The sequence below is a fragment of the Macaca nemestrina genome, chromosome 11 (genome assembly GCF_043159975.1).
Source record: "Macaca nemestrina isolate mMacNem1 chromosome 11, mMacNem.hap1, whole genome shotgun sequence".
NCBI lineage: Eukaryota > Metazoa > Chordata > Mammalia > Primates > Cercopithecidae > Macaca > Macaca nemestrina.
The window spans coordinates 52,233,570-52,261,237 of record NC_092135.1 but is presented as its reverse complement, the minus strand read 5'-3'; the positions used below and the strand labels follow the sequence as shown (position 1 = coordinate 52,261,237).

The 27,668-nt window shown below is 35.0% G+C and overlaps 1 protein-coding gene across 14 annotated transcripts in view; it reads right to left on the bottom strand.

Moving 5' to 3' along the window:
* The window catches only part of LOC105493237 (polypeptide N-acetylgalactosaminyltransferase 13), a 623,722-nt gene that overhangs the window by 20,155 nt on the left and 575,899 nt on the right, over positions 1 to 27,668 (bottom strand). For 13 of the 14 annotated variants that reach the window (XM_071072791.1, XM_071072792.1, XM_071072778.1 and 10 more), the window contains one exon: positions 21,413 to 21,511. In XM_071072791.1, the coding sequence (XP_070928892.1) occupies positions 21,413 to 21,511 (99 nt within the window). Of the gene's footprint in view, positions 1 to 12,356; positions 14,795 to 21,412; positions 21,512 to 27,668 lie in introns of those variants that run through there. The other variant, XM_071072790.1, reaches the window with a different exon arrangement.

Sequence of the window (27,668 nt, the reverse complement as noted above, 5' to 3'; positions counted from 1 at the left end):
TTCAGGCTCCACTCCTAATTCTAGTTCTCCTGCTACTTCTACCCTATCTGCAATTATTTCCTCCACGGATGTCTTGAACCCCTCAAAGTCATCTAAGAGGGTTGGGATTAGCTTTTTCCAAACTCCTGTTATAGTTGATATATTGACCTCCTCCCATGAATCACAAATGTTATTTACGGTATCTAGAATTGTGAATACTTTCCATAAAGTTTTCAATTTACTTTGCCCAGATCTATTACAGGAATCACTATGGCAGTTAGAGTCTTAGAAAATGTATTTCTTAAATAGTAAGACTTGAAAGTTGAACTTACTCCTTGATCTATGGTCTGCAGAATGAATATTGTGTTAGCAGACATTAAAACATTAATCTCCTTGTACATCTCCATCAGAGCTCTTGAGTGACCGAGTAAATTATCAATGAAGAGTAATATTTTAAAAGGAATCTTTTTTTTTCCCCCGAGAAATAGGTCTCAACAGTGAGCTTAAAATATTTAGTACACCATGTTGTAAACAGATGTGCTGTAATCCAGGCCTTGTCGTTCCATTTACAGAGCACAGGCAGAGTAGATTCAGTGTAATTGTTAAGGGCCCTAGGATATGGGGAATGGTAAATGAACATTGGTTTTGACTGACAGTCACTCACTATATTTTTCCTAACAAGAGAATCAGCCTGTCTTTTGAAGCTTTGAAACCAGGCATTGACTTCGCTTTTCTAGCTATGGAAGTCCCAGATGGCATCTTCTTCCAATTGAGTGCTGTTTTGTCTACGTTGAAAATCTGTTGTTTACTGTATTCACATTTATCAATGATCTCAGCTGGATCTTCTGGATAACTTGCTGCAGCTTCTCCCTCAGCAATTGCTACTTCACTTTGCACTTTTAAGTTATAGAGAGAACTTCTTTCCTTAAAACTCATAAACCAACTTCTGCTAGCTTCCAACTTTTCTTCTGCAACTTTCTCACCCGTCATAGAATTAGAGTTAGGGCCCTGCTGTGGTGAAGCTTTGGCGTAAAGGCATTTCATAGCTTGTTTGATCTTCTATCCAAACCACTAATACTGTCTCTATATAAGGAATAAGGCTGTCTGCTCTCTTTTCATTTATGTGTTTACTAGAGTAACATTTTCAATTTCCTTCAAGAATTTTTCATTTGCCTTCACTATTTTGCCAGCTGTTTGGTGCAAGAAGCCTACTTTTTGGCCTATGTCGGCTTTTGACATACCTTCTCACTAAGCTTAATCTTTTATAGCTTTTGATTTTAAGTGAGAAACATGTGACTTTTCCTTTCACTTGAACACACAGATGCCATTGTAGGGTTATTAACCAGCCTAATTTCAATATTGTTGTGTTTTAGGAACAGGAAGGCCTGAGGAGCAAGAGAGAGGGAATGGCCAGTCTGTGGAGCAGTCAGGATACACACAACATTCATCAGTTAAGTTTGCTGTTGTTACATGGGTACGATTTGCAGCACCCCAAAACAATTACAATAGTCACATAAAAAATCACTGATCATAATCATAACAGACAAAATAATGATGAAAAAGTTTAACATATTGGGAGAATTACCAAAGTATGACCCAAGACATCAAGTGAGCACATGCTGTTGGAAAAATGAGGCCAATAGACATGCTCCGTGTAGGGTTGCCACAAACATCCCATTTGTTAAAAAGTGCAATATCTGTGAAGCACAATGAAGCAAAGAGTAATAAAACAATGTATTCCTAGATACAAATACATGTATTCATTTTTGTTTTATTTTTTATTAAGGTATAGTTCACAAATGAATAAATATTTGAATTCAAAATGTCTACATGTATATTTGGTGCAGCTTTATCATACAGGTTTTGATTTTCCTGCATTTAGTTTTAAATTATAAAATACTTTTGTTTGAGTTCCTCAGGATAATATTTACTATAAAAGCTCACAGCTTGATATATATCCAATTATGCCAACGGCTTCGCTTTCTAAATGAAACTGAAGCCAAAGAAGTTACAGGATTCACCCAGTATGTCCAAGCCGCTTAATGACAGAGGTCTCTCTGAACCTGAAGATCTGCTATTTGCCACTACTTGTCCACGTGCTTCAACTTCTCTTTACACACCCATTCTTTAGTCATTTTGGTCCTTTGCATCCTCTGGGAGATCTCTTTAGGTATTTGGAACGTGCTCAATTTGAAAAGTATGTCAAAAAAAAAAAAAATCCAGAAATATAACTTATAAGAACATAAACTTGTCATAATGATTTTCTCTCTCATCTGTAAAAATAACCCAAGAAAATTTGTATTGAAATCAAAGGGAAAACTGTTTAGCAACAAAAATTATACCTTTAGCAATGCAAATTATTTTTTTAAAATATTATCTTCCTCCACATGTCACATCATCCTGAAGTCAGCGTGGAGAATTCATAGATGGAATTGAATTCACCAGTGGAGCTGCCAAGTTTATTCCCAGACAGCACATTTTCCTATGCATGAATTGATTTCAGGTTTCATCTATAGGCTGTTAGCTCAGTGGTTTGTGCAGAGGAGGGTCAGGAGGAGTAAGTAGCATCTAGCTGTATACTCTTAACTTACGCTTACACATCTAGATATCACTTACTTTTTATAGCTTTAATGCTCTAAAATTCTATAACTAAAAACAGGATGTGGGTATGCACCTTATGTTCACTATTCTCATCCTGTCTTCAATATCATCTGTAAAGCGTTAACTCTTTCTGCTTTCACCTCAATATAATAATGTGATGCTTTTTTGATTTGCACTCAGCAAGCCATCTCATTCTTCCATCCCTGACCAGGTATGTGCTGATCACATCACTAGGACGATCCTTCCCACTCCACTTTGCCAAGCAAAAGACTAGTCTCCTTAAAGTCTTCATACATTCTTCACTTTCTTCATTTAGCACTCTCTTAGCATTTTTACCCAGATGGCTTATCTGCCATTGTACTGCAGATACCATATCTGTATATATTTGGAATTGGATAATACTGGAAAAATGAGCTCTGGAAGATTACACAAACCTAAGTTTGAGAGCTATGACTCAGGACCAGAGTTACTGGGAGTCTCTGTCAAAATGTTGGATTCCTCATCTGAGAAAAGAGATAAATATATGCCTCCTCTCTCATGGGCTATTTTACAGATTGAATAATGCAAATTCCTGTAAGCTCTAAACAAATCATTTGCCTCAAGTAATATCTAAATATTAGTGATTTTCTGTGCAATATTCATGCATAATATCTACATTTGATTATATTCTATCTCATCTTTTCCTATCAGTTTTTAGGTTCTTTAAAAAAAAATCTCGTGGATTCAATAACAATGCTAAGGATATATTTTGAATCCCTGTGCAAACTGTTCTAGTAGGAGAGTAGTGTCCAATAATTACTAACTGAATTGAAATGAAAACAATTTGTCTTTGAAATTCCCTAGTCTTTATGGGAAACAGAGCAAGAGTGCAAGATAATACAATAAGCAATATGCAGTAATATAATAACAAAATGTGACTGACATTTCTCTTTTCTACTTCATTGTTAAATCTTCCCATTTTAAACATTACCGATGTTAAATTGTATGTATTTTTTTAATACTTGACTCTGCCCTGAAGGGTTTTAAAGGAAGTCTACAATTTGGGAAATCTAATTTATAAATATTATGCTGCAGATACTCATATTTTACTATTGCAGTATTGAAGAATATAAATTGCAAATTTAAGCTGAGTTGGGAATCCCTTCCAAAATATATCCCACGAATTATGCTTGAATGTACAGAGGTTGCTTTTTTTGTGACTGATGTATAATCTGCAGATGATCCAAAGTTTCTGTCCCCTGGTATACATGCCCTATATAACTTCCTTAAGCGCAGGACAGACTGTGGTCATGACAGGACGGTCATTTCGAGATCACATTACATTATATTACAAAGATATTAGATACAACCTTGGGTTAGCACTGAACAGAGGGAATCTCCAGCTGGCCTGATGATGAAAACTGCCATGATTTAGAGAGAGCTACATGGCACATAACTGAGGGCAGTCTCTAGCTGCTGGCAGAGAGCAACCCTGGCAGAGAACCAGACAACAAACAAAGATAGGAAGTCATTCTTACAGCTGCAAGGAACTGAATTTTGCCAGGAACCAGGGAGGTTGGAAGAGGAATCCCCTGGGGCTCAACTGAGATCACAGCTCTGGCCAACACCTGAATTTCAGCTGTGTGAGGCCCTGAGCAGACAACCCAGCCACACTGTGCCTGAATTCCTCTTACAAACTGTGAAACAATAATTTTGTGTTGTTTTAAGCCACTAAATTTGTAGCAATTTGTTATGAAACAATAGAAAACTAATATGGGACCATCAGGAAAAAGGAAACATGCAAAAACTAGAATAGTTCTCACCATGTGAAACACCATTTTCTACAATGCATCTCCATCATTCTATTTCTCAGCTATTCAATCATCTATTTATTCAACATATTTTTCTGTGTGTTGAATGTGTCTGGTTTATCCAAATTACACATGACCTTCATGAACTGCTGAATTCAATACACATACATCTAACCCAGTGCTATCAGTTCTGTAAGAATTTCTCCCACTATTCCAACCTCATTTGAACTCCGTTCTTTTCATAATGGTCTTCTAGCAACTTATCTTTCTCTTGATGGTATATTCATCTATGTTTTTTCAACTGTATCATTCCTTAAATATTTATTCTATGAAGAACTGACTCTTGAACATATATTTCAAGGGAAGAATGTTGACTCCTAAATGAGATATTCTTCTTTTCAATGGGTAACATACATACATACATAGTTTTCCTTTATGCCTGTCTCATTAGTTGGTACCATTGTGCAGCAACATATCTGGTCTTTGAGGTTCTTACTGATCTAAGCCTGTGAATGTAAAATAGACATAACAACAATAATATATATCATTCACATGATACCTATATAAACTATTATATTAATTTTAGTGTTCGGTTTAATAGCTGAAAAATAATAAAAGACTTTTTGCTCTCCCATCTGAATGTCTTTTACAGGTGTTTTTGTAACATTTCATATAATTTTAAAAGTTTTCACTTATATATTTAGACACTTCCTAAAACTCTGGTATATACTATACCAGATATATTCAAGCATGTAATTAGATAAAATTGTTACATATATAAAAAGACTAGAAAGCCAAATTATAATGTCCTAAATGATATAATGATATACTTATGTATCGTTTTCAACTCTCTCTCTGTAAAGGGAAAGTACTCTTTACCAGACACAATATTCAAAATTTACCTTGCAGTTATTACCACAATGCTTGCATTGGGTGCAAATAATATCAAAGTTTTCTAGATAGTTTCAAGTTTAAAGAAATCTTATTTACTTACAGCATTCAGTATTGCTGCAAACTAAGAGCAGGATCTATTTAGTTTGGGTTCCCCCAAATGCAGACACTGAGACAGTAATTCAAGTGCAAGTAGTTTATTAGGAATATGATCTCAGAAAAGACAAGTGTGGTGGTAGGGAAGAGAAAAAGGCTAATACATGGTAAATTTTCTAATTGTTTACACTATGGATAACTAGAGCTTAATTCTGTTGGGGATCCCTGGCAACCAGTGTAGAATAAGCATGTCAGAATTAGTCCCTCAAAGAGTGACAGGGCTGAGATATTTATACATCATCTGCCCTCACCTTTTGCTTGAGGTGAGCTTCCAGGGAGCAGAATTTAACGTGACTGATGGGCAAAGCAGCCTTTGGAGTGCAAACCTCCAGACAGAGGGTCAGAGGTGCTAGCCTTTTGATGTTGGGCTGGAAGCAAGGGGAGAAAGAACATTTTGGGAGCAACTGTTGTGTGTTAGGAAAGACAGCTGCCATTTAAAATACACTGTATATTAAATATTATATAGCACATACAGTGTTATTCCTCTTTTGAAAATTAGGATTATGAAGTTTGCAAAGGTTAAAGAAGCTCTACAAAGTCACTCCGTTTGCAAGTGGGAGAGCCAGTCTTGGAACCATGGTCTGTCAGGCTCCAAGTCCCATGTTCTTTCCACACACTTAGCATTTCACTTTTTGGTGATCTTTTATAAATTCCAGTGTTTATTCAGATTTCATTAGGTTTTTCCATCATGTTCCCCTGCAAATTCAATCCACGCTCCTTTTTTTCCAAGATCCCATCCCACAATACATTTTTAGTCATCATATCCCCTCAGCCTACTCTGATAGATGCTCAGACTTTTATGTTTTTGATGATGGTTTTGAGAAATACTTATCAGGCACTTTATAGAATATCTCTCAGTTTGAATTTTTCTAATGTTTATCTCATGGTTGGATTAGGGGTCTAGGGCTGGGGGTGGAAGACCACAAGGGTACAGTGCCACTCTCGTCACATCATATCAAGGGTGTATGGTATCACTATGACTCACATTATAGAATCTTGATTACATACTCAAGGTATTATTTGCCAATAATTCTCCATTGTAAAGTTGCCACTATCCTCTTCCACATTGTAATCTTTGGAAGAAAGTCAACACATGCCAGGGGAGGGGGAAGGTTATGTTGTACTTGTTGTACTTCCTGGAGCGGGCATGAGCTACAAAAATTATATGAAATTCTTCTATACAAGGGATCCTAGAGATCAATTTTAACTTGTCTCTAAAAGCTTAAGTCAGAAATTGGGGGCCATGTCCTTATGTTAGATTTATATGTAATACCACATTAGGATTCCTACATTTAAAAAATAAGTGCAGCTTGGAGAGGAAGTGGAGAAATAGGAACGCTTTTACTGTTGGTGGGAGTGTACACTAGCTCAATAATTGTGGAAGACAGTGTGGTGATTCCTCAAGGTTCTAGAACTAGAAATACCATTTGACCCAGCCATCCCATTGCTGGGTATATACCCAAAGGATTATAAATCATGCTACTATAAAGACACATGCACACGTATGTTTATTGTGGCACTATTCACAATAGCAAAGACTTGGAACCAACCCAAATGTCCATCAATGATAGACCAGATTAAGAAAATGTGGCACATACATACCATGGAATACAATGCAGCCATAAAAAAAGGATGAGTTCATGGCCTTTGCAGGGACATGGATGAAGCTGGAAACCATCATTCTCAGCAAACTATCGCAAGGACAGAAAACCGAACACCACATGTTCTCACTCATAGGTGGGAATTGAACAATGAGAACGCTTGGACACAGGGCAGGGAACATCACACACTGGGGCCTGTTGTGGGGTGGGGAGCTGGGGGAGGGATAGCATTAGGAGAAATACCTAATGTAAATGACGAGTTGATGGGTGCAGCACACCAACATGGCACATGTATACCTATGTAACAAACCTGTACATTGTGCACATGTACCCTAGAACTTAAAGTATAACAATAAAAAATAAGCCCAGCTCATGCGTCACTTGGTTTACTCACTGAATGAAGAAAAAAAAATCAGGTCTCTTTGTTAGGTGGATTGGAACATGACAATTTCTGCCACCCAGAAGTGGCACTTGCTCTCATTAATGTGTAAACCATGAATTGGACACTGGCCACAGTGAGCTATCAAGACTGCTTTGACCATTCCTTGGTGTTATGATCTTAAAATGCATGTTTGAATTTTTTGGTTAAAAGAAAATCAAATTTTGCATATTACAGTCATAAACACATATTTTACTTTTTTAAATTAAATGAATATTCCAAATCTTTTTAGAGAGTTAGAACTAGAGAGTTGGAGTAGAAATATGTTTATCTGGTAGGTTTTCATTAGAAGACCAAGATTTTCTATTAGAAATTGGAATGGACACTAGGCTGTTTCCATGGTTACCTACTGAAGCCTTTTTCCTTTAATGGAAAGGTATCATTTCTGTATACACCACATGCAGCTTCATGCTTTGTATTGGATCAAATCCTTTGATAGCAGAATAAAAGAAATGAATTGAAAAAGGTTCTACAGTCTGCCCCTGCTTGCTGTGAAATTATACTTCAATACTAAATAACGTGAATAAAAAGTCCTTTTCATATTTGGCTGAATTCACTGTGTCATTTTTAATAACAAAACTGAATGTCCAAGTATTTTCATGATGCTTATTACACACTATCCTTTGACAACCTTTGTAGTCTGAAAGCTCATTGCTTTTGTCCCCTCAAGTTGAAATTCCCTTGCTTGACATTTACTGTCTATTGTAATCTTAGCTCCTCTACTTATAAAACTTAATTTTCCACTGTCCCACTCCAGACTTTCAATTCCATTAGTCGCAGTGTCCTTGCTGTTCTTACTCACCCTCTGCTCTCTGTGCACGCCAAGTGCTTTGTGGAGTCTTTTAGACCCATTCCATTCCTGTCCTTATCAGACCTTTTTTTGAATGCCTCCTGTAGAGCATTATGAATGCTTGGTGTATTGCTAATGATTCTTTTGTATTCCCTATGAGATCGAGTATATGGTTTTTGTGCCTATTTATATTAAATCTTGTGTCCAAGTGGATTTAACCAGGGATATCTATCTCTCTATAACAAGTATATATATATATTTTATATGTGTAATTATATATGATGTAAGTAATTAAAAAGAAAAAACCCATCTCATACTAATACATGCTTCAAATTAGTGTAGAATGCAATAAAATCCTAGAAAACATATATAAAAATTTCTTGTGCAAAGAAAAATATATTAGACATATTTCAGTATAAAGATAGCTTTTAATGGTAAGAATAGATTTGTAAAATAAAAATTAGAAATAATTTTTCATCATTTATATAGAAAAATGACAATCTCATCTCTCAGATCCAATTCCTTTTTACTTGACATGAGTATATAATTAGGGCAAGTAAAATATATAATAGAAGATACTTTGCTGACATAGTATGACCACTATGTCTATATTCATAGCAAGGCAAAATATATATGGGATAGTTAACTTTAAATGACATATCTAAAACATTTTGTTTTAGCCATATTGATGTGTAGCTTACATTTGATTAGTCTCCTCACATTGGGCTGCTTTCAATAGTATTTTATATTTGATGACTCCTTTTAAAAACTGGTAAGTTTTAAGCAAGGAATCCTTTAAAAATCTTATGCAGAATATAAAATGTATTTTGTGCTATACAATATTACATCAAATATTTTCATTTCACTTGCATATTTTTTCACGTTTTCTTTTTCTAAACTTAATGTTTTTCTTGCTGAGATAAAGTATTAGCATTGCCTAGTCAAATATTCAAACATGAATTTCTTGTCTAGTTTTATGTCATCTTGGCTTTATTGTGCTATCTTTTCATTTCTGAAAAAAATCAGTTTTCATATTTAAAAAGCAAAAACTTAGGAATACGCTTGCCTAATTTCTTCCAAAACTGTCATCATAACTAGGATGGAATTGCAAATGCATTAAGATGAAGACAATCACAGGTACAGCAAAGCAACTAATCGTAAGTATGGATCTGCTTGCCTTCTCAAGAATATAAAAGTGGGCTAGGCAACACTGTTAATTTAGAAATCATAGACATTATTTACCTTACCTAGAAAATAATAAACTAACTGTTACTACACAGATTAAGCCAAGATAAAGTTATATTATCTATTATAAAACACTTAAAATGGTTATAGTGAAAACAATTATGTCCTCAATGAAAAATAGGCATCCAGCTAGTCGAAGGGTGATGGGGAATAGGAGAGTATTTCAAAAGACCTTAATATTCTTCACATAGACTCATGCATTCAAATCATTTAATTAAAAAATATTAAATATGATAAAATGTTGGCCAGAAGGTTACTTGAACAAGAATACATTTCACAGTAATGAGTAAGGTTATAGCCTCAAGTCAAAAGGAATTAGGCATAAAACAGGAGAAAAATATTTGAAGACAAAGTAGAGAAAAGAATGAGGGTCAGATTAAAAGAGCACACAGGAGTAATAAGTTCTGCTGGGAATAAATATCTAGTTTAATGGAGACAAGTCCATCTTGGTAAAGTTAGCAAAGAGCTTGTAGTCCATCTGTAAATAACAGGAGCTGTAGAGGAGATAAATTGGTGGGTAATGGGTACTAAGTGGATGCTGTTAGTAGCAAAACATTTTCCTTTTAGTAAATTTTTCAGGTAACAGCTTTCCATTTTCAGTAAGAAAAGCTGTCTTGACGGTTGAGGTACGCCTTTGTGTCTATGTGTATGTGTCTGTGTACGTATTGGGGTTTTACTAAACCAGGGTAGTAAACTTTCTGCTTTATACACTTTCTGTGATATTTCACTTTAAGGGCAGTTTTTCCAAATATTCTTAGAATCCCATTCATAAAACTGATACACATTTATGTACATTAAAAAAAGAATATCATTTTAACATTTAAGCCTTATAGAAATGTAATATTAATCTCAGTTATGCATTGGAGGATTGTGATATACTTTAACCAATTAATCAACAGAATAAATTTTTTTGTCCTACTATTTGCACTGACATACTTTGTTATTTTCTAGGATGCCTTCTTAGACACTGTCTTCTCCAATTTGGTCTGGTGTCCTTCCCTTGTTGGTGCCATAGTCCCTTTTCCGTGTACTGCTTTTTTCTTATCAAGAATCATAGTAGACATCCTTATGATTTTAACACCAGGAATATCTGAACTTTTATGAAGCTGTTTTTTAATGTTATTGACACAAGGAATCATATAATCAACTCTGTACTCATAGCTAGAAAGCAAAGAACCAAAGTTGTGACTTACTTAAATGAATGTAGAATTCCATGAAATTGATTTTAAATACTTTATGAAAATGGAAAAGGTGTTTTCTAGATTGACTTGAATTGACAATTTTTCTAAGACTTTTGAAAAAATGTCTTACATGGTAGATGTTAACAATCAATAGGTAGAAACATAAAATTAGACTGTACAATACTTAAAAGATAAATCTGAAAAACAGCCAATACTAGTTTTCAATTTTTAGGAGACCTTAAGAAAAAAAAAAATCTTACAATTTTTGAGTAACTCTTGTCAGGGAAAGAAAAGGGTCAAACGTGACATATTTAACGTTTCTACGCCAGAAAATACTGTGGCCAGGCAACACCTGGCAGGATCAGATCACAAATTCCTACAAGTTTTTATCAACTCCAAGTTTTCACAGATGTTCCTCTAATATAAATGTAATTTTCTTGACTCAGGAAAATGTTATTTGTTGATTTTTTGCTCAATTATTGGATAAAACAATTTTAACACTCCTATGCAGGACTTATTAACTAATAACAGAAGGAGCCATTATCATTTAATATTTTAAGGATTTCATTTTAGTTATTTTATATTTTTATTAATATAGGATTTATAATTCATTGACAATGTTATTTACAATTACTATGATGGTAGAGAATACAAAAATTTGAGTTAAAACAGAATCTCTAAAAACAAAAATTCTACAATTAAAACTTTCTGAAGAATCAGTACTATATAATTTAGGTCCATTCTTTCTAGCTATCACATCATTTTTAGAAGTATCAGGATGAAATCATGTATGTTTCCAACTTTGAGGAAGGTTTAGTATCTTAGACTCTTTTGTCCAAATAAGTGGGCTAGTTATGAACTCTGAGCTATAACTGTTTCTAGAATTTTCTTTGTGAGCCCTTAATTTCCTGTGGCTGATAAAACAAATTATCACAAACTTGGCAGCTTAAACAAGAATTTATTCTCTCACATTTCAGGAGGCCAGAAGTCCAAAATCAGCTTTACTGGGTGGGAATCAGGTATCAGCAGGACCTCTTTCCCTCCAGAGGATCTGGGGGAAAAATCCAGTCCTGGCTTCTTCCAGGTTCTTGTGACTGCAACCATTCCTTGGCTTATTGGCCACATTACTCCAAGTTCTGCCATTATGGTCACAGGATCTTTTCTTCTGCTTTCTTCTCCCTCTGCTTCCCTTTTATAAGGATACATGTGGTAGCATGGCTATCCAGATAACACAAGATTACCTCCATATCTCAAGATCTTTAACAAAATGTCAACAAAATCTTTTTTGCCATGTAAGGCACAGGCTCCAGGGGTTAGAACATGGATATCTTTTGATATTCATTTTCAGTTACCACAGCCCCAGATCCACACATTTCTATAGGAACAATTTCATCCTCCAGGAAGATGATTTTACTTTATGTAGTCAATTTTCAAGCTACTTTTGTGATAACAGTAGGCTCTTGGGTAACTTTAAACATTTTTATAACAATTGTTTACTTTTAATAAGTAAATTTAGTAAGTGTTTATTCCTGTAGGGGGATTTTTTTTTTTAAGAATAACAACAAATTCTTGCATCCAAAACAAGATTACAATTTATTTTTGCAGATAGGATAATGAAACATACATAATTGAATGACAACATAAGGATTAAAGAATATTGAGAAATAATATATAAGTTAAAAACACGAGAAAAAATTCTGCAGTGTAAGTTCAAAGGAAATACAAATGTATATTGAAAAGCAGAAAAAATACAGCACTATATAGAGATGGTGGTTTTTGAAGTGCTACTAGATCTACTAGATTGATAGCATTTACATAGTTATAAAAGTGGCCAGGCGGGGTGGCTCACACCTGTAAACCCAGCACTTTGGGATGCCAAGGTGGGTGGATCACCCGAGGTCAGGAGTTCGAGACAATCCTGGCCAACATGGTGAAACCCTGTCTGCACTAAAAATACAAAAATTAGCTGGGCATGGTTGTAGGTACCTGTAATCCCAGCTACTCTGTGGGCTGAGGCCGGAGAATCACTTGAACCCGGGAGGTGGAGGTTGCAGTGAGCCGAAATTGTGCCACTGCACTCTAGCCTGGGCAACAGAGCAAGACCCTGCCTCAAAAAAATAAAAATAAAAATAATAATAAAGCATGGAAAGGTCATGGCAAACTGGTTTAAGAAAAGGCAAAGCTATAAGAAAAACAATGACTAACAATAACAATTTTTTACAAATCTGGTCAGGGTCAATAAAGTTGATGGAGTAGAGCAGAAAGGGGTCAAAGTTGTGTAAACAATGCCAATTTTATCCTATAATAACTAGGAACTCTTTCAGTGTTTTTTTGGTGCTTGTATGTTTTGCTAGTTGGGAGTCTGGGAGTGATAATTTAGGAGTCATCACTTAATTATTTAAGGAAGGTGGAATGAAGATAGGGACAGGCTGGAGTTTGGGGAAACTACACTGAAAATCATTGTAGTAATTCAAGTCTGGGGCAATCAAGGCTCAAATTTAGAAAGTTGAGTTATTAATGGAGGAAAAGAAGAAATAGATTTTAAAAAGACTAGTAGAATGAATTCCCAGGGCTTAGGGTCCAGTTTGTAGCGAGCATGGGGTGATGAAAGATGAGAGAGAAAAATGTAAAAGATGAAAGAAAGAGATTAGAGGACAAAAGGCTTGGGATAAAAGATAAGGTAATTATAGACACACTGAGTTTGAAACAATGGCTGCAAACCCAGGAAATGGTACAACTTTGACACCTTCTTAAAGATAAACTTGAGGGGATTAATTTTCTAGAAAAATGAAATGTGAAGAATCAAGACTGAACATAGTAGCAAGGAGATAAAAGAGTCACTGACATGTATCCTAAGGCTTTGTTGACACCTGACTGATCCAGTGATTGCAGAGCCTATTGGATTTACTTGAAAGGAAACTTCAAACTTCATTGTTTGAAGAACTTGAGGGTAAAGAGATAACTCATGATCCCCTAAAAAAAACTAGCCAAAGTGAATGATTGACTGAAATTATCATTTGTTGTGGTCTAAATGCTTGGGTCCCCCCTCCCAAATTCATGCATTGAAATCTAGTCCCCAGTGTGACAGTCTTAGAAGTCTGGGCCCTTAGAAGGTGATCAAGTCACGAAGTCTCTGCCCTGAGGAATGAGACTAGTGTCCTCGTGAAAGAAACCCCAGAGATCTAGCTCTTCTCTTTCACCATGTGAGCAGGCAACAAGAAGCCTCAATGAACTTTGCCTTCATCAGACACCAAATCTGCTGGTGTCTTGATCTTAGACTTCTCAGCCTCCAGAACTGTGTACAATAAAATTCTGTTGTTCTTAAAACACTCAGTTTATTGTATGTTTATTAGAGCAACCCAGACAGACTAAGACACCATTCCATCCCAAGTATAGTATAATCTCCTGACAGGAGGACAAAGCCAGCAAAGACCAGAGAAGTTCTCCCAGTCAAGCATCAATGATAATGAAAGGCTCTTGTAATAATTCCTGTTTCTATAGAAGTTGTGGTGACTCTGCTTTCTTCTAGCTTGCATGTATCCAACTCATTTAAACATTTAATGAATGGTAGATTTTCCTTTTTTCCTCATAGGCCATTCTACTTAACTTGCAAATTTATTTTGTGAAATCCCTGGTAAGTTTTAATTCCACTGTGCAAGCTACTAAAAAGGGACCAAATTAGTATTGAAATGGCTTCTAAGTAATTACAGTACGTATAAAAATGCAAACTTTAAAATGAATACATATCTGTTGAATGAATGTATTCATTACAGTCTGTGACTACATTAGAACACATTACTAAAATAATTAAGCTTTCTCTAGGAGAGTATCTGTAATGAGACAAAGTATTTGTTTACTCTCTAAATTTTTAATACACCTGTCATAAGGTTAGATTCAATTTAAGTAATCAGATGTTAGAGGAGGAGGAGACATTTGTATAAAAGTGTAGTAACACCTAATGATCTCTTCTTTAATCTTGGCAGAAAATAGCATTTTAATAAATGGCTAGCATAAGCTTCCTTAAAGGCTTGCTACCTTGAAAAATAGCTCTGAATCATTTACTGCAATAAATTATATGGAATGTTTCCATGTGCTTTCTTGCTCTCTCCAAATGAGTGGCTCTAGGGAGAAAAAGAAACATTATAAATGCATTCACTAGGTTGTGAATATTTTTCCATTACTTTACATTTTTTTGCCTTTAAAAGGGAAAGGTACAATGTGTATGGGGCTATTTTTATTCATTTTTAATTAAAGATGTGCTGCTATTCAAAGGAAAACAGCATTGGATTTTTAAATTTTTATAGTGATTAATTTCAAAGTAAAGTGTTTATTTTATAAATATTACATTAATTGAATTTTTACCTAATTATAAATATATTTTATGTATCAGAGTTTTTTTTTTTTTTTTTTTTTTCCTAGAGATGGAGTTTTGCTGCATTTCCCAGGCTGGACTCAAACTCCTATGTACAAGAGATCTTCCTGCCCTAGCCTTCTAAATAGATGGTACTACAGATGCATGCCACCATGCCCAGCTATTTTATGTAAATTTTAAATAAAAATTAGTGTCAGTTTGAGTAGATATAACATATTCCTAATAAGACTGTAATCCAGTTACCAATTTTGGTATTTATGCCTTTATGATGATATAAATGTTGTTTCAAAGCACTTTAAAAATGAATGGCATTTCTACACCAAAAAGAGAAAGTATTAAGACAAACATTGTTTGCAGTATATAAACTGCTTAAAAGTCTGTATATAAAAACAAACTGTAAACAAAAAGAAAAATGTTTGCAACATGCATGACAAGGGTAATAGTATTTAACAAAGTACTCTTACACAAGAAAGAACCCCTTCAACCCTCAATGGAAACATAAGCAACAGTATCACTAGAAAATTTGCAATAACAATTTTTGAAATGCTTAAATGCCAGTTTTTCAAATCATTAAATGCATTGATAATGCTAGAAATGTGGTTGAAACAAGTTAAAATGTTTCTCCCATATTAAAACGGCAAAGATAAAAAACAAAAACAATAATACACAGGGTTGGCCACTGTGATTATAATCCTGGAAAGTGTCGTTGGAAATCAATGCAAATACAGTGACTATAAACCTGGTGTGGAATCAGACTTAGGTTCACACTGGCTTTACCATTTCAGTCATGATACTAATCACTCAAGATTTCCATTAAATTCATAAGTAAAATCAAGATAATTACACTATCTACTTCAAAGATCATTGTGAGACTCAAAGAGGGTAATTTGTATTAAATGTTTATCAGAGTCCTTTTTATTTTAGCTATTGGTCTTATTAATTTGCTGAAATCTTTAAGAAAAATTTGTCACTATACCTTAAAAGCCTTCTAATTTTACATAACCTTTGATTGAGCAAATGTACTTCTAGACATATTTCTAAAGAAGTAAATAGTAGTGATCACCAGATTTTAGCTACAAGGAAATTTGATGGGCCTAGTTTATAATAATGAACATTTACAAATATTGTATGTTAAATAAAACAATGAATAAATTAATTATATTTTATCCATTAAAATGTGTCCTGTTTAAGTTAAGGAGTTGCTAGTGAATAGCTAGCAAAAGAGAAGCCAAATTATTGGGTTTTCTTTTTTTTTTAAATTTTTTATTATTATACTTTAAGTTCTAGGGTACATGTGCATAACGTGCAGGTTTGTTACATATGTATACTTGTGCCATGTTGCTGTGCTGCACCCATCAACTCGTCAGCACCCATCAACTCGTCATTTACATCAGGTATAACTCCCAATGCAATCCCTCCCCCCTCCCCCCTCCCCATGATAGGTCCCGGTGTGTGATGTTCCCCTTCCCGAGTCCAAGTGATCTCATTGTTCAGTTCCCACCTATGAGTGAGAACATGCGGTGTTTGGTTTTCTGTTCTTGTGACAGTTTGCTAAGAATGATGGTTTCCAGCTGCATCCATGTCTCTACAAAGGACACAAACTCATCGTTTTTTATGACTGCATAGTATTCCATGGTGTATATGTGCCACATTTTCTTAATCCAGTCTGTCACTGATGGACATTTGGGTTGATTCTAAGTCTTTGCTATTGTGAATAGTGCCGCAATAAACATACGTGTGCATGTGTCTTTATAGCAGCAACAGTGAGTGTGTCTTAAGTTTTTTAGTGGAGCAGAGTGTAGCCAACAGCTCAATTTCAGAGAACAGTGTAAATGAACTGCTAGGATAAGAAAACACTGAAGGCATGCAAGGAATGGGAAATTATAAGACATATGTCTAGAGCACAGGAGACTGATGGGACATCAAGGTAGATCAGACTGGAAAGCCAGATGGCGATACAATTATGAGGGGTTTGTATACCATAGGAAAGAATTTGTCTTTTATTCTTTGGACAGTGGAAAGCTGCTGAAAATTTAATGAGATGTTAAACTAAGGTAGCATGAATTATGAGTCATGAAAATAAGGTTTTAAATCCATATGGGTAAAAGTAGATCTAGGCTAGAACAAAGGCAGAGATCCTGGTTATAAAAGGACTAAGATGTAGGGACATTTTTCCATAGAAATGTTGGGAATTGTTGACTAATCGGACTTCAGAAGTAAGTTTCTATGTTAGGTTTCCATTTTGGATGACTGTGTGAAAGGGAAGGAAATGAGTTCAGTTTGGAAACAGGTGGGTTTGAGATGTCCACAGACATTAACAATAATTAACTGGCTGTAGATTCTAGAGCTCAGGAGAGAGGTTGGGGCTGTATATGTAAATCTGAGTCATTAACATTGTAGGGGACACAGAAGTGCTTCCAAGAATCCATGTCATCTTTCAGAAGTACAGAGAAGACAATCTCCTAACTTCTATACTTTATTTCAGTAAAGTGTAAGTTCCTTCACTTGTAAAAGTTTATATTCAAGTTAATCAAATCTTCTTATTCTTTTCAAAGTGTTAATGATCATCATGAACTTCCTTGACAATGCAATCAGTGCAAGAATAGATATAAATGGAGTGCTGAATTTTGTTATTCTTTGAGTAAGACAGTAAGGCTTTAAAAAGAACACTTCAAAATGGTCATGTTGAATTTAATAATAATTCTCCAGTTGTTACCTTTTGCAGTATTCCTGCTACAAAAACTTTCATTGACTCCATTTAGATTTTGCTGGAAATCTGAGTGTTTAAGAAAATTATTTCTAACAACTACTGAAAAGTAAGTTTCCTCCTGATGTCTGCAAGGCCTTAAAAAACCCCCAAACTATCGAAACTCCTGTGCAAGGAGAAATGGTTAAGGTATAATTGTCCACAAACAACAACAAAAAATACCTTTTTTAAGAAGAGTAACTAAGTTAAAAAGGGATTTTCACATTTGTTGTGATTTTTGTGTAAAAGCAAGAGAGAGAAGCTTGAGTAATTTTTATGGGTTGGGGGCTACTTATAAAACATCCAAAACCAAATAACCATAAAAATAAATGCTGCTTCCATGGTAACATAAAAGAACAGCAAAAAAACCAGGGAGGGTAGTTCTCAGAATAAAATTCTAAAATCTATTTTTTATTAAAGTGAGAAAGACAAAAAGTGAAACAGGTTCCTAGTATTAATTATCTTAGAAATACTGAATTCTATCAGAGCAGAATTCACAATAATTGAGTTTTATGTGATGGTTAAATTTTTCCATAATATATATTTGTTAGAGTTACAGGAGAGGTTGTTCATTGTTTTGAGATCAACAATACCAAATGAAGTGTTGTGCTTTTATCTTGCATTTAACATTAGCCACCAAATGAACATTTTTTAACTTCAGAAATAAGAGAATTAACAACATCAATAGAAATAATAAGGGGCTAATTAATGGCAATGGACCAATACATATTGCATGTCTAGTATGTGCCATGTTTAGTGTTAATTTTTTTTATGAATTTTCCTAGTCTTAGAAAAAATTTGAGTGAAGTATTTTGTTCATTTTATGGACAATCAATATCAAAACTCAAAAATGTTATGTAATTTGCCATAAGTTACCCAATTAATCAGAGTGGGGTAATGCAACACAACAATGTTCTTCCAGTCTCAATAGTTTAAATTTCTCCATTCTTATTTAATTATGAAGGAAATACATGTACTACTGTATGCAGAAAAATGTGGGGTAAAAAGGAAAATTTCTTTTCCAACTCAGTCTTCTTTCCAGATATCCACTCATCAGATACGATCTATATTCCAGATAGATTTTTATAGATTTATAATAGATTACATAGCATCCATATAAATATATAGATACCATATATAGAAAAATGTTCACATACTTTTTCATAAATGAGATTATTGAAAGTAAGTTGTCTGGATTGTTTTTCCCTTTTGAAGTTCTAATGACATACATGCAGACCTCCCTCAGTCACTTTGATAGTATATAACTTTCTATACTATGTGTATACCATGCTTTATTTAACCATTCCCCTCTTGGTAAATACTGAATTGTTTCCACTGTTTGTGTTATAACAAAAAGGGCTCCAAAAACATTTGTATGTGTGTGTGTGTATGTGCAATTAAGTATGTAGATGGAAAAATAATGGTTTTAATTTTTATCTTGTCATTAAATTGATCTTGTAGAGCACATTAGAATAAAACTAGGGATAGATTTTATGCTTATTATTATTTGATCACTTTCTTTATGAATCCCTGAGCTGTTCTTATATACTTTTTAGTTACTATGAAAATAACAGCTCATTATTTCTTGGCAATGTCTACAAAGTTCTAAGGTACAAATCTACTGTTCTGACCATACAATCTTTCATCTATTTACTTGCCCAGTATTCGTTAGGTGCCTACCATGTCCCAAGACTGTAGCAAGTCCTGGGTATGAAAACAGGAATAAGACCTAGGACTGCCAACAAGAAATTTGCAGTAGAGTGGGATAGCTTATTTCTGGGTATTTGAAAACGTGTAGATGAATAAAGTAATTTTTAACATGGCACTGTAATGATTCTATGTAGATAATTCACCTGGGGTATCTTTCTCATTTTCATAAGCAATAGAATGAGAGAAATTTCATAAGTAGTGTGTCTTTAAATTCTGTATGACATTATGGAGCAGATAATTAGTTGATTTTTTTTGCCATAAGTTATTGAAACAGATTATGGCTGACATTTCTAAATGTCCCCGCAATATCTTGGTAAATGAACTGTGAGAAGCAGTTAATTGTGAGTGTGAGGTGTTTTGTTGTATTAGGGATGTCCAAGTAACACATTTCTACCCAAAGAGAGATACATTGACATGTGTTGAGCCTCTAGGAAGGCTTTTGCTTTTCCTAAAAGATAAACAGACATGGCTATTGCAGTTCTTCCCTGACTTTGATATTCCTGCCTTGAATGTGGAAATGATGCCTGGAATTTCAGCAGTCCTCTTCTGACCAGCTGATGATAAAAGTTAACTATAAACACCAAAGAATGGAAAGATATAAAGTTTTGGGTTTCTTTATGAAATCATTGAGGTCCTAAACAAATGTTAGAATTCTTATTACGTGAGAAAATTAAACCCTCACACATTTAGTCCTCTTATAGTTAAGCATTTTGTTGTTTCCAGCTGAATTCATCCAGACTCCATTGGTTTTTGGCAGTAGAGGCCCGTCACATTCATTATGAATCAGTGAAACAATAAACAGAATCATTTCTGAATGCTTTGTTACTAGTCTGCCTATGTTGTTTCTATCCTCTTCCTCCATAAGGTCAATTTCCCATGCTGTAATTTAGAAATTTTGTTTAAATATTTTCTTTCTCAAATTGACAGTTTGGAACACTAATTAGGATTTTTTAAATTAAGAATTTTTAAGAGAGAAACTTCCTTTTAATGTTCTCCATTGGATAACACAGACCATGTTTGAAGTATGGTGCCAAAACTCAAGAGTTCATTTTCTTTCTTATAGTACAAGAATCAACAAGTATTTTTGTAATAAATCTTGACATTTATAAATCTTGACACAAATATAACCATAATTGTGCTAGACAGGATAACTTTTGCAACCTCGGTTCACACTAACTCAGAAATTCTACCTCTGGACAAAAATCTTGAGGTTCCCCTAAACTTCTGTAGATAACTTGTTTACAGAGGATCAGCTACCTCAAACTCTGCTTTGTTGGTATAGTTCCCAGGAACTCCAAATTCTACCTCTCAAAGTGGCCATGGCAGTAAAATAGCTCTGGCCTGAAGACTCACAGTCCTATAGCGTCCATGTGGCCCACCTTGCAAAGCTATTTTCCAGTGCTTAAGGAGAGCACAAGAACTCTTGTCACACACAAGAAAAGCTGTCCAAGAGTTTTAGTCAGCCTTTAACATCAAACTATGCACTTAAACATTTCATTAAACTTCAAAAGCTCTTAAAAATCATAATATACATAAAAATTTGAAAAGAAATAGAGAACAATAACCATTGGGAAAGCATCACAGATGTGGAGGAATTCTTTTATATATTCAGTTAATAGAATAAAATGTACTCCTCATTTGCTCATACATGATGAAATGAGATTGTCTAAAATATTTGGATATCTTCATTAACTGTAGGCACACTGAAAGTGTTGCTCTTTTTATTTAATTTTTCAGAGCTCTTTTAAGATCCTTGGGACAACTAAATAGCCAAATTAGTTATAGATTTGAATGCACATTTATTTACTAAGTTCAGTTTATAGTTATTAACATGTCAGCCATGGTCTCCACTGATAGTTTTAACATTATTTTTCCTCTAAAATATGAAGCTGATAAAAAGGGAGAGTTTACCTGATTTCCTCCCATACCATGACAGTTGAATATACCCACTTTTTCATTTTCCTTGCGGCCCATGTTGTCTAAACACTGATTGGTTTCAACATTTCTTATCTAAAGGAAACACACAAAAAGGGGGGGGGGGTAAAACATAAATCAAACAGTTATTTAAGTCATCAAATCCTTCTTATGTTACTATTGTTAACTGAATAATACAACTTCATAAGAAAATTTCTCCAAGAAAAACATACTGCTTATATATTTTTCTTTTTCTGTGTCCATTCTTAACCTGTATACATTTCTAAACTCTTCCTGAAGTTTTTGAACAGAATTGGCATTGGCATCTAATCAAGAGACATTCCCTGTTTATAGCATAGTATCATAGAAGAAGGAAGCAGCTACATATTATGAATTAGGAGTTCTTCCCCAAATCCTCTAAAATTAGGACACAGTTTTCATATTCCACTCAAATAACCATTGACTATTCTTGAACTCCTATACTATTGCATGGAAGGAAATAAAAACAAATTGGCTAAATATTAAAATTTATGTTCTTTTAGATTGCTTCATTACTGTAAGTTCTATTCTGTGTATTAATAAAGATTACATTGTTTATATCTGTGACTAAAACATATTCATGCATCTTCTTTCATGCCTAATGCCAAACTTATTGAGAAGTGCTTAACCCTAAGGAAAGCTATTACAAGGCTAAACAATGATTTCACATTACAAATTCCTCAAAAGCAAGATTAAATTGTTGACTGCAGACATAAAGTTCTTGGTTTACATTAAAACATGGCATTAGTCCCATAATTAACATAAAGTTAATACATATTTGTGCCAAATGTAATTACAAAACCATTAATTGACTTTAAAGATACTAATCTGACTGAATCAAGAACAAATGCAGAAAAGAAAAAAAACCTTCTAATAAATGGCATACTTCAGATTTTTACTTAGTCTCAACCCCAAATATGTATTTATGCCTGTCCACTCTGCTTTTGAAAAGTTTGTATCTCTGAGCCATAGACATGCATATTTTACTGTTCACTTGGGAGAATTATTGGATACGTCTATTTAGTTATCTATGCTTTGAGTACATGTTTCCTCACATTGGCAAATGAATAAGATGGGAAACTTATTACATAAACATACAGAGGATGAATTTGGTTTACACAATTCACTTTTTCTGTGGTGCAGAACCTCATGGCCAAGTACTAGTACCTGGAGTTGGGGAAAGTGGTATAACTTGCATTAAGGCCCCCATCAGTAACTGAGAATAGTATAGATCAGAATTCCCACTTGGTAAACGTTTCAAGTGCTGTTTCAAGGGGCTGAAATTTAGAGCAGAGTTATATGTGCTTTCATAAAAAAAAATCTGAGCAGCAATCCATTAAAAAGACAAAACACACACACTGAATATTACAAGGAAAGGGCACGGGCTTCCAGAAGCAAAACCTGTATCAGTTCATATAGGGCTGAAATACATTCTCAATCTGATTTCAGGTGGTTCAGGCACTGGAAGGGATTGAACCTATAAGCAAAAGACCTTTTAGGAGCTGCAGCTGGAGAGGATTAAGGAAGGTAACAATTGATAAATTGTCGTATGATGTAGTAAATAGGTCGGTGTAGGTTGCACATAGTCTGATCAAATTACATAAGTTGAATTATTTTTAAATCCTTTACATCAGATTTTCTTAACTTTTCATAAAAGGAAGATTTCTTGAAAATAGTAAGATTATACATTATTGCTATTTAGCTTCCTAAAAGAGTATAGAACAGTATAATGCCATAATATGTAGAGAAATAAACATCTCACAAAATGACTAATTGATTTTTAGACGTAAGGTATGCAATCTGATTAGAAGACTCTCTGCTAGGTGCATGGTACTTGCATAGACACTAATTAATAATTATAGGGGTTACAGCTTGAATTGTTTGTAAGGCTTTTTCTCTTTGCTGGAAAACAGAAAATTCAAAGCCATATTCAGCCTAGTACATACCCTGACAGTGGTATTGGAAAGCGACTTCTTGGAGATGCATGCCATCTTACTCTTTGACAAATTAAGAAGAATATTTAAGAATGACCCCAAAATATTTTGCCTTCAGTAACAACCTATTATTGATCTATTTTCTACAAAAGATAACACTTTATGTTTTAGTATGTAACAACTCTTGTGAATTCATTTATTCAATTGAGAAGTAGTATCAGGAAAATGTATACCTCATACCAGGTACTACCTGAGGTGCTGAGGATACAGAAAGCAACAAAATAAACACAGTCTCTTCCTTCATAAAGCTTATGTTTTAGAAGGGAAGAGAGCAACAAATAAATAGATTTGTAATATGTCAGAAAATCAAGAAGTCCTGTGAAGAAATATAAAGGATAGTAAGGGTAGATAAAGCGAAGGAGATAGTACTGTTTTAGAGAGAAAAGGTCAATTTGAACAAATACACTTGAAAAGATGCATAATGAAGAGGAGAGCAACCATATTTTCATCTATGGAAGGACATTTTGGGCAGGGGAACAGCAAATGGATGCTCCCTGTAAGCTGGACAACACTGAGTGAAATAATGGACTAGCATTGTGCCAGCACTGCAGTGAGCAAGGGGCAGGTTAGAGAGGTATTCCAGACTAAGTAATAGTAAGGAATCATGAGATTTTTAGCATAGGCATGGTATAATAGCTTATTGTGGCTGTTGTGCAGAGAGCAGATTAGAGGGAGGAAAGATTGGAAGCAGAGAAACAAGGAAGAAGGCCACTGTAGTCATGCCAGCAAGAGAGGATGGTTGATTAAGAGACCAACAACGCGGGTGGAAGGCCCAATTTCAGATATATTTTGAAGGTACAGCCATTGGAACTTTTCACTGAATTGAATGTGAGTTATGACACAAATAAAGACATCAAGAAATATGTCAAGCTTTGGGCCTGAACAAGTGGGCAAATGCTATTTCTATTTACCAGGAACGACAGTCTTGAGTTCTTGCATGTTGATAATTATATCTGTGGCTGCTATACTTGAAAATCACTTTGATAGGTCTAAAATCCATGGCTCACCAAACTTGAATACCTTTTCAATGTTACTCCATTTACTTCCAGAGTAAAGGATTCCTTTGAAAACTGATTACAATCTGGGTTTTTCCCCCATTAATTCTTACAAGTATCTATTTCCCTGGAAATCAAACTGATTTTTTTATCTTTCAAGTTTGGGAGATTTACTAAAATATATCTTGACATTACTCCTTAAGGATCACTCTCGCAGGGATGTAGTGCTCCTTTTCACAATATCATTTCAATTTTATTTTCAGGAAAGTTTCCCGGAATTATAGTTATTATTTTATTTTTCGAGACAGAGTCTCACTCTGTCGCCCAGGCTAGAGTGCAGTGGTGGCAATTCTTCTGCCTCAGCTTCTCAGGTAGCTGGGATTACAGGTGCCCACCATCACACCTGGCCAATTTTCATTTTTTATTTTTAGTTTTAGAAGAGATGGAGTTACACCATATTGGTCAGGCTGGTCTCAAACTCCTGACCTCAGGTAATCCACCAGCCTCATCTCCCAAAGTGCTGGGATTACAGGTGTGAGCCACTGCAGCTGGCCTATAGTTATTAATGTTCATTTTATTTCATTGGTTTTTCTGTTTAGGAAATCCTATTATTTTGGGTCTTGTTGCTTATCTTCTATGTGTGTCACTTTCAATTGAACAATTTAGTTTCCAATTTTTATTTTTTTTAGTGGCTCCTTTTTCTTTTCTAAAATTCGTATCGCATACTCTCTTGGTATTATTCACTCATGTGTTCTTACAAGTTTGATGTTCATTTCTGAAATGATTTAGTCTTTGATTTCTAATTCTTTCCTGCATTCTAGTCCCTCATTTCAGGTTTTCTAAATTTGATTTATGTTGTTCTTTTCTATATTCTATCATTTAGAGCATTTATTTTAGCATCTTTTGAAATATTAGATTACATTTTTCCTCTGTCTTATAAGCATAAAGCATTGGTGTGCTTGCATTGTTTGCAGAGATACTACTCTACTTCTATCTTTTTCTTACATCAGTCATGCTCTTCTAGTTCCTCTTCCTGTTTTTCTTCCTTCTTTCCTTTTCTGCATAAGATCAATTTTCCTAGTCTTTTATGGGAAAAGGGTTGATCAAAAGACCATTTCTAATTTCACAAATATAGAACGCCTTTTCCTGTATTTTTTGAAGTGTTGAAAAAATTACCCTTCTATTTCTTGAGACCTCCTGACCCCATTTACCTCATCCATTGTAATCTGAACCATTCATTTCCTTTTCCTCACACTCTAGTTGGGCTTTATTCTCTGAAGTGCCTTCTGAGAAGGAGCTTCGGCTAGTGAGTTTCAAGAATTCACAGACTGCACACTGTTTCGACCCTTCAGATATTAGAGAGGAGTTTTTTTGCTCACCTGCAAGGTACTTCTCCCATTTTCAGCTACTATTATCCAATTGGCCTGAAACAATTTCTCATGAGTATCTCTTAGAAAATTGGGTGTTATCCTGACCTCATTTCCATCAGATACCTCATTGCTTTCCTCTGTTGTCTCCTGCAAAAATTGTAGTATCATCTGGGTCATGACAATGTCAGCTCATATTTGAGAATTTGTGAGAACACTTTGCCACCTAATTTTGTTGTCAAAATTGTTCATCATTTTTTTAAGTTTTGCTGTCCTAGTTGTTCTTTTCCGTTTTAATGGGAAAATTCAGAGATTCACACACTATGTCATTGCTACCACCAATTTTTCCAGAATTCCAGAATAGACTTCTCTTGGGGACTGCATGAAAAGAAGCCTATCCTATTTCTGGCACATTCTAACTACTCCACATTCAATGTGGTTTTGTAGTTTGTGGATGTGTAATATTACTTGTCCTTCAGAATGCAGCAGGTGCTAAGTGGATACAAAATAGGAACTGAAGTCAAGTCTGGCTGGATGTAGAATCTGGGAGAATAGCAATATACAGGAGTCAATGGTTTAGGAAACCTGCCACAGGGAGAAAAGAGAGACAACCACTACCACCTCCACTATGATGATAATAATAATAATAATATAAATTAGAAACTATTTGAATTGTATGTGCCAACCTATTACTCCCATTTTACAAACAAAAATATTAAGATACAGAGAGGTTAACTAATTTGCCAAAACAAGGAATGTAAAGGTATTCTATTGAGTCTGGGAATTTCCAGTCCTGACTTCCAGACAGGCAGGCAGTGTTTTTTAGAAAGGAGGCCTGGAAGGAGCAAGGGAGGACTCAGTTCTGCTTGAACAGCGCTAACTAGAGGTTATCTAGACAACTGGTGAAGACATATGAAACAAGATACACAAAGGCAGCCTGGAATTAGGCCTGGGGGACCAGGTCAAAAAGCCTAAAAACAAAATATTCTTTATGCTTAGTGCCAGCCTGACGAGCTGAGGTCAGGCAAATAATTTCTGTCTACGTCCAGCGTAACCTGAGAGATTAGCAGTGTGGAGGACAGAGTGTCAGGAAATCAGGATATCAACTGCCATCTTAAACAAATAAGAGGGACATATCACCTGGTATAGAGACAGTATCTGAAAGGTTTTTCTTTGTTTTTCCTTTTTTGAGACGGAGTCTAGCTCTATCACCCAGGCTGGAGTGCAGTAGTGTGATCTCGGCTCACTGCAACCTCCAACTCCCAGGTTCAAGTGATTTTTCATGCCTCAGCCTCTCAAGTAGCTGGGACTACAGGCATGGAATTACACTACAACTGGCTAAGTTTTGTATTTATGGTAGAGCTGGGGTTTTACCATGCTGGCCAAGCTGTCTAAACTCCTGACCTCAAGTGATCCGCCTGCCTCGGCCTCCCAAAGCGCTGGGTTACAGGCGTAAGCTACCATGCCCAGCCTAAAATCTGAAAGGTTTTTATCACTACTAGGCCTATAACATTCAGATTTTTTAAAAGCCATGCACAACTACAGGGCAGATAGAAGCACATAGATTGTTCTCAAGTGAGCGAGCCCAACCCTGTAGGCATCTGCTGTATTGTCTTCAAAATACAAAAATGGTCACTGGTGTTTTCTAACGATCTCAGCAAGCAATTCTTAATGTATATCTCAATACTAGCATATGGGAGAGTTGAAACTATGCATCTCATCTTTTGAGATGTAAAGGATAATCAAATTTAAGATGATCATGTATAATTTTAAAATCAGAACTTTTCTAAGAACACCTTGAGACCTCAAATATATACTCACAAAGAATGTTGTTCAAGAGAAGAAGTGAAATTTCAGA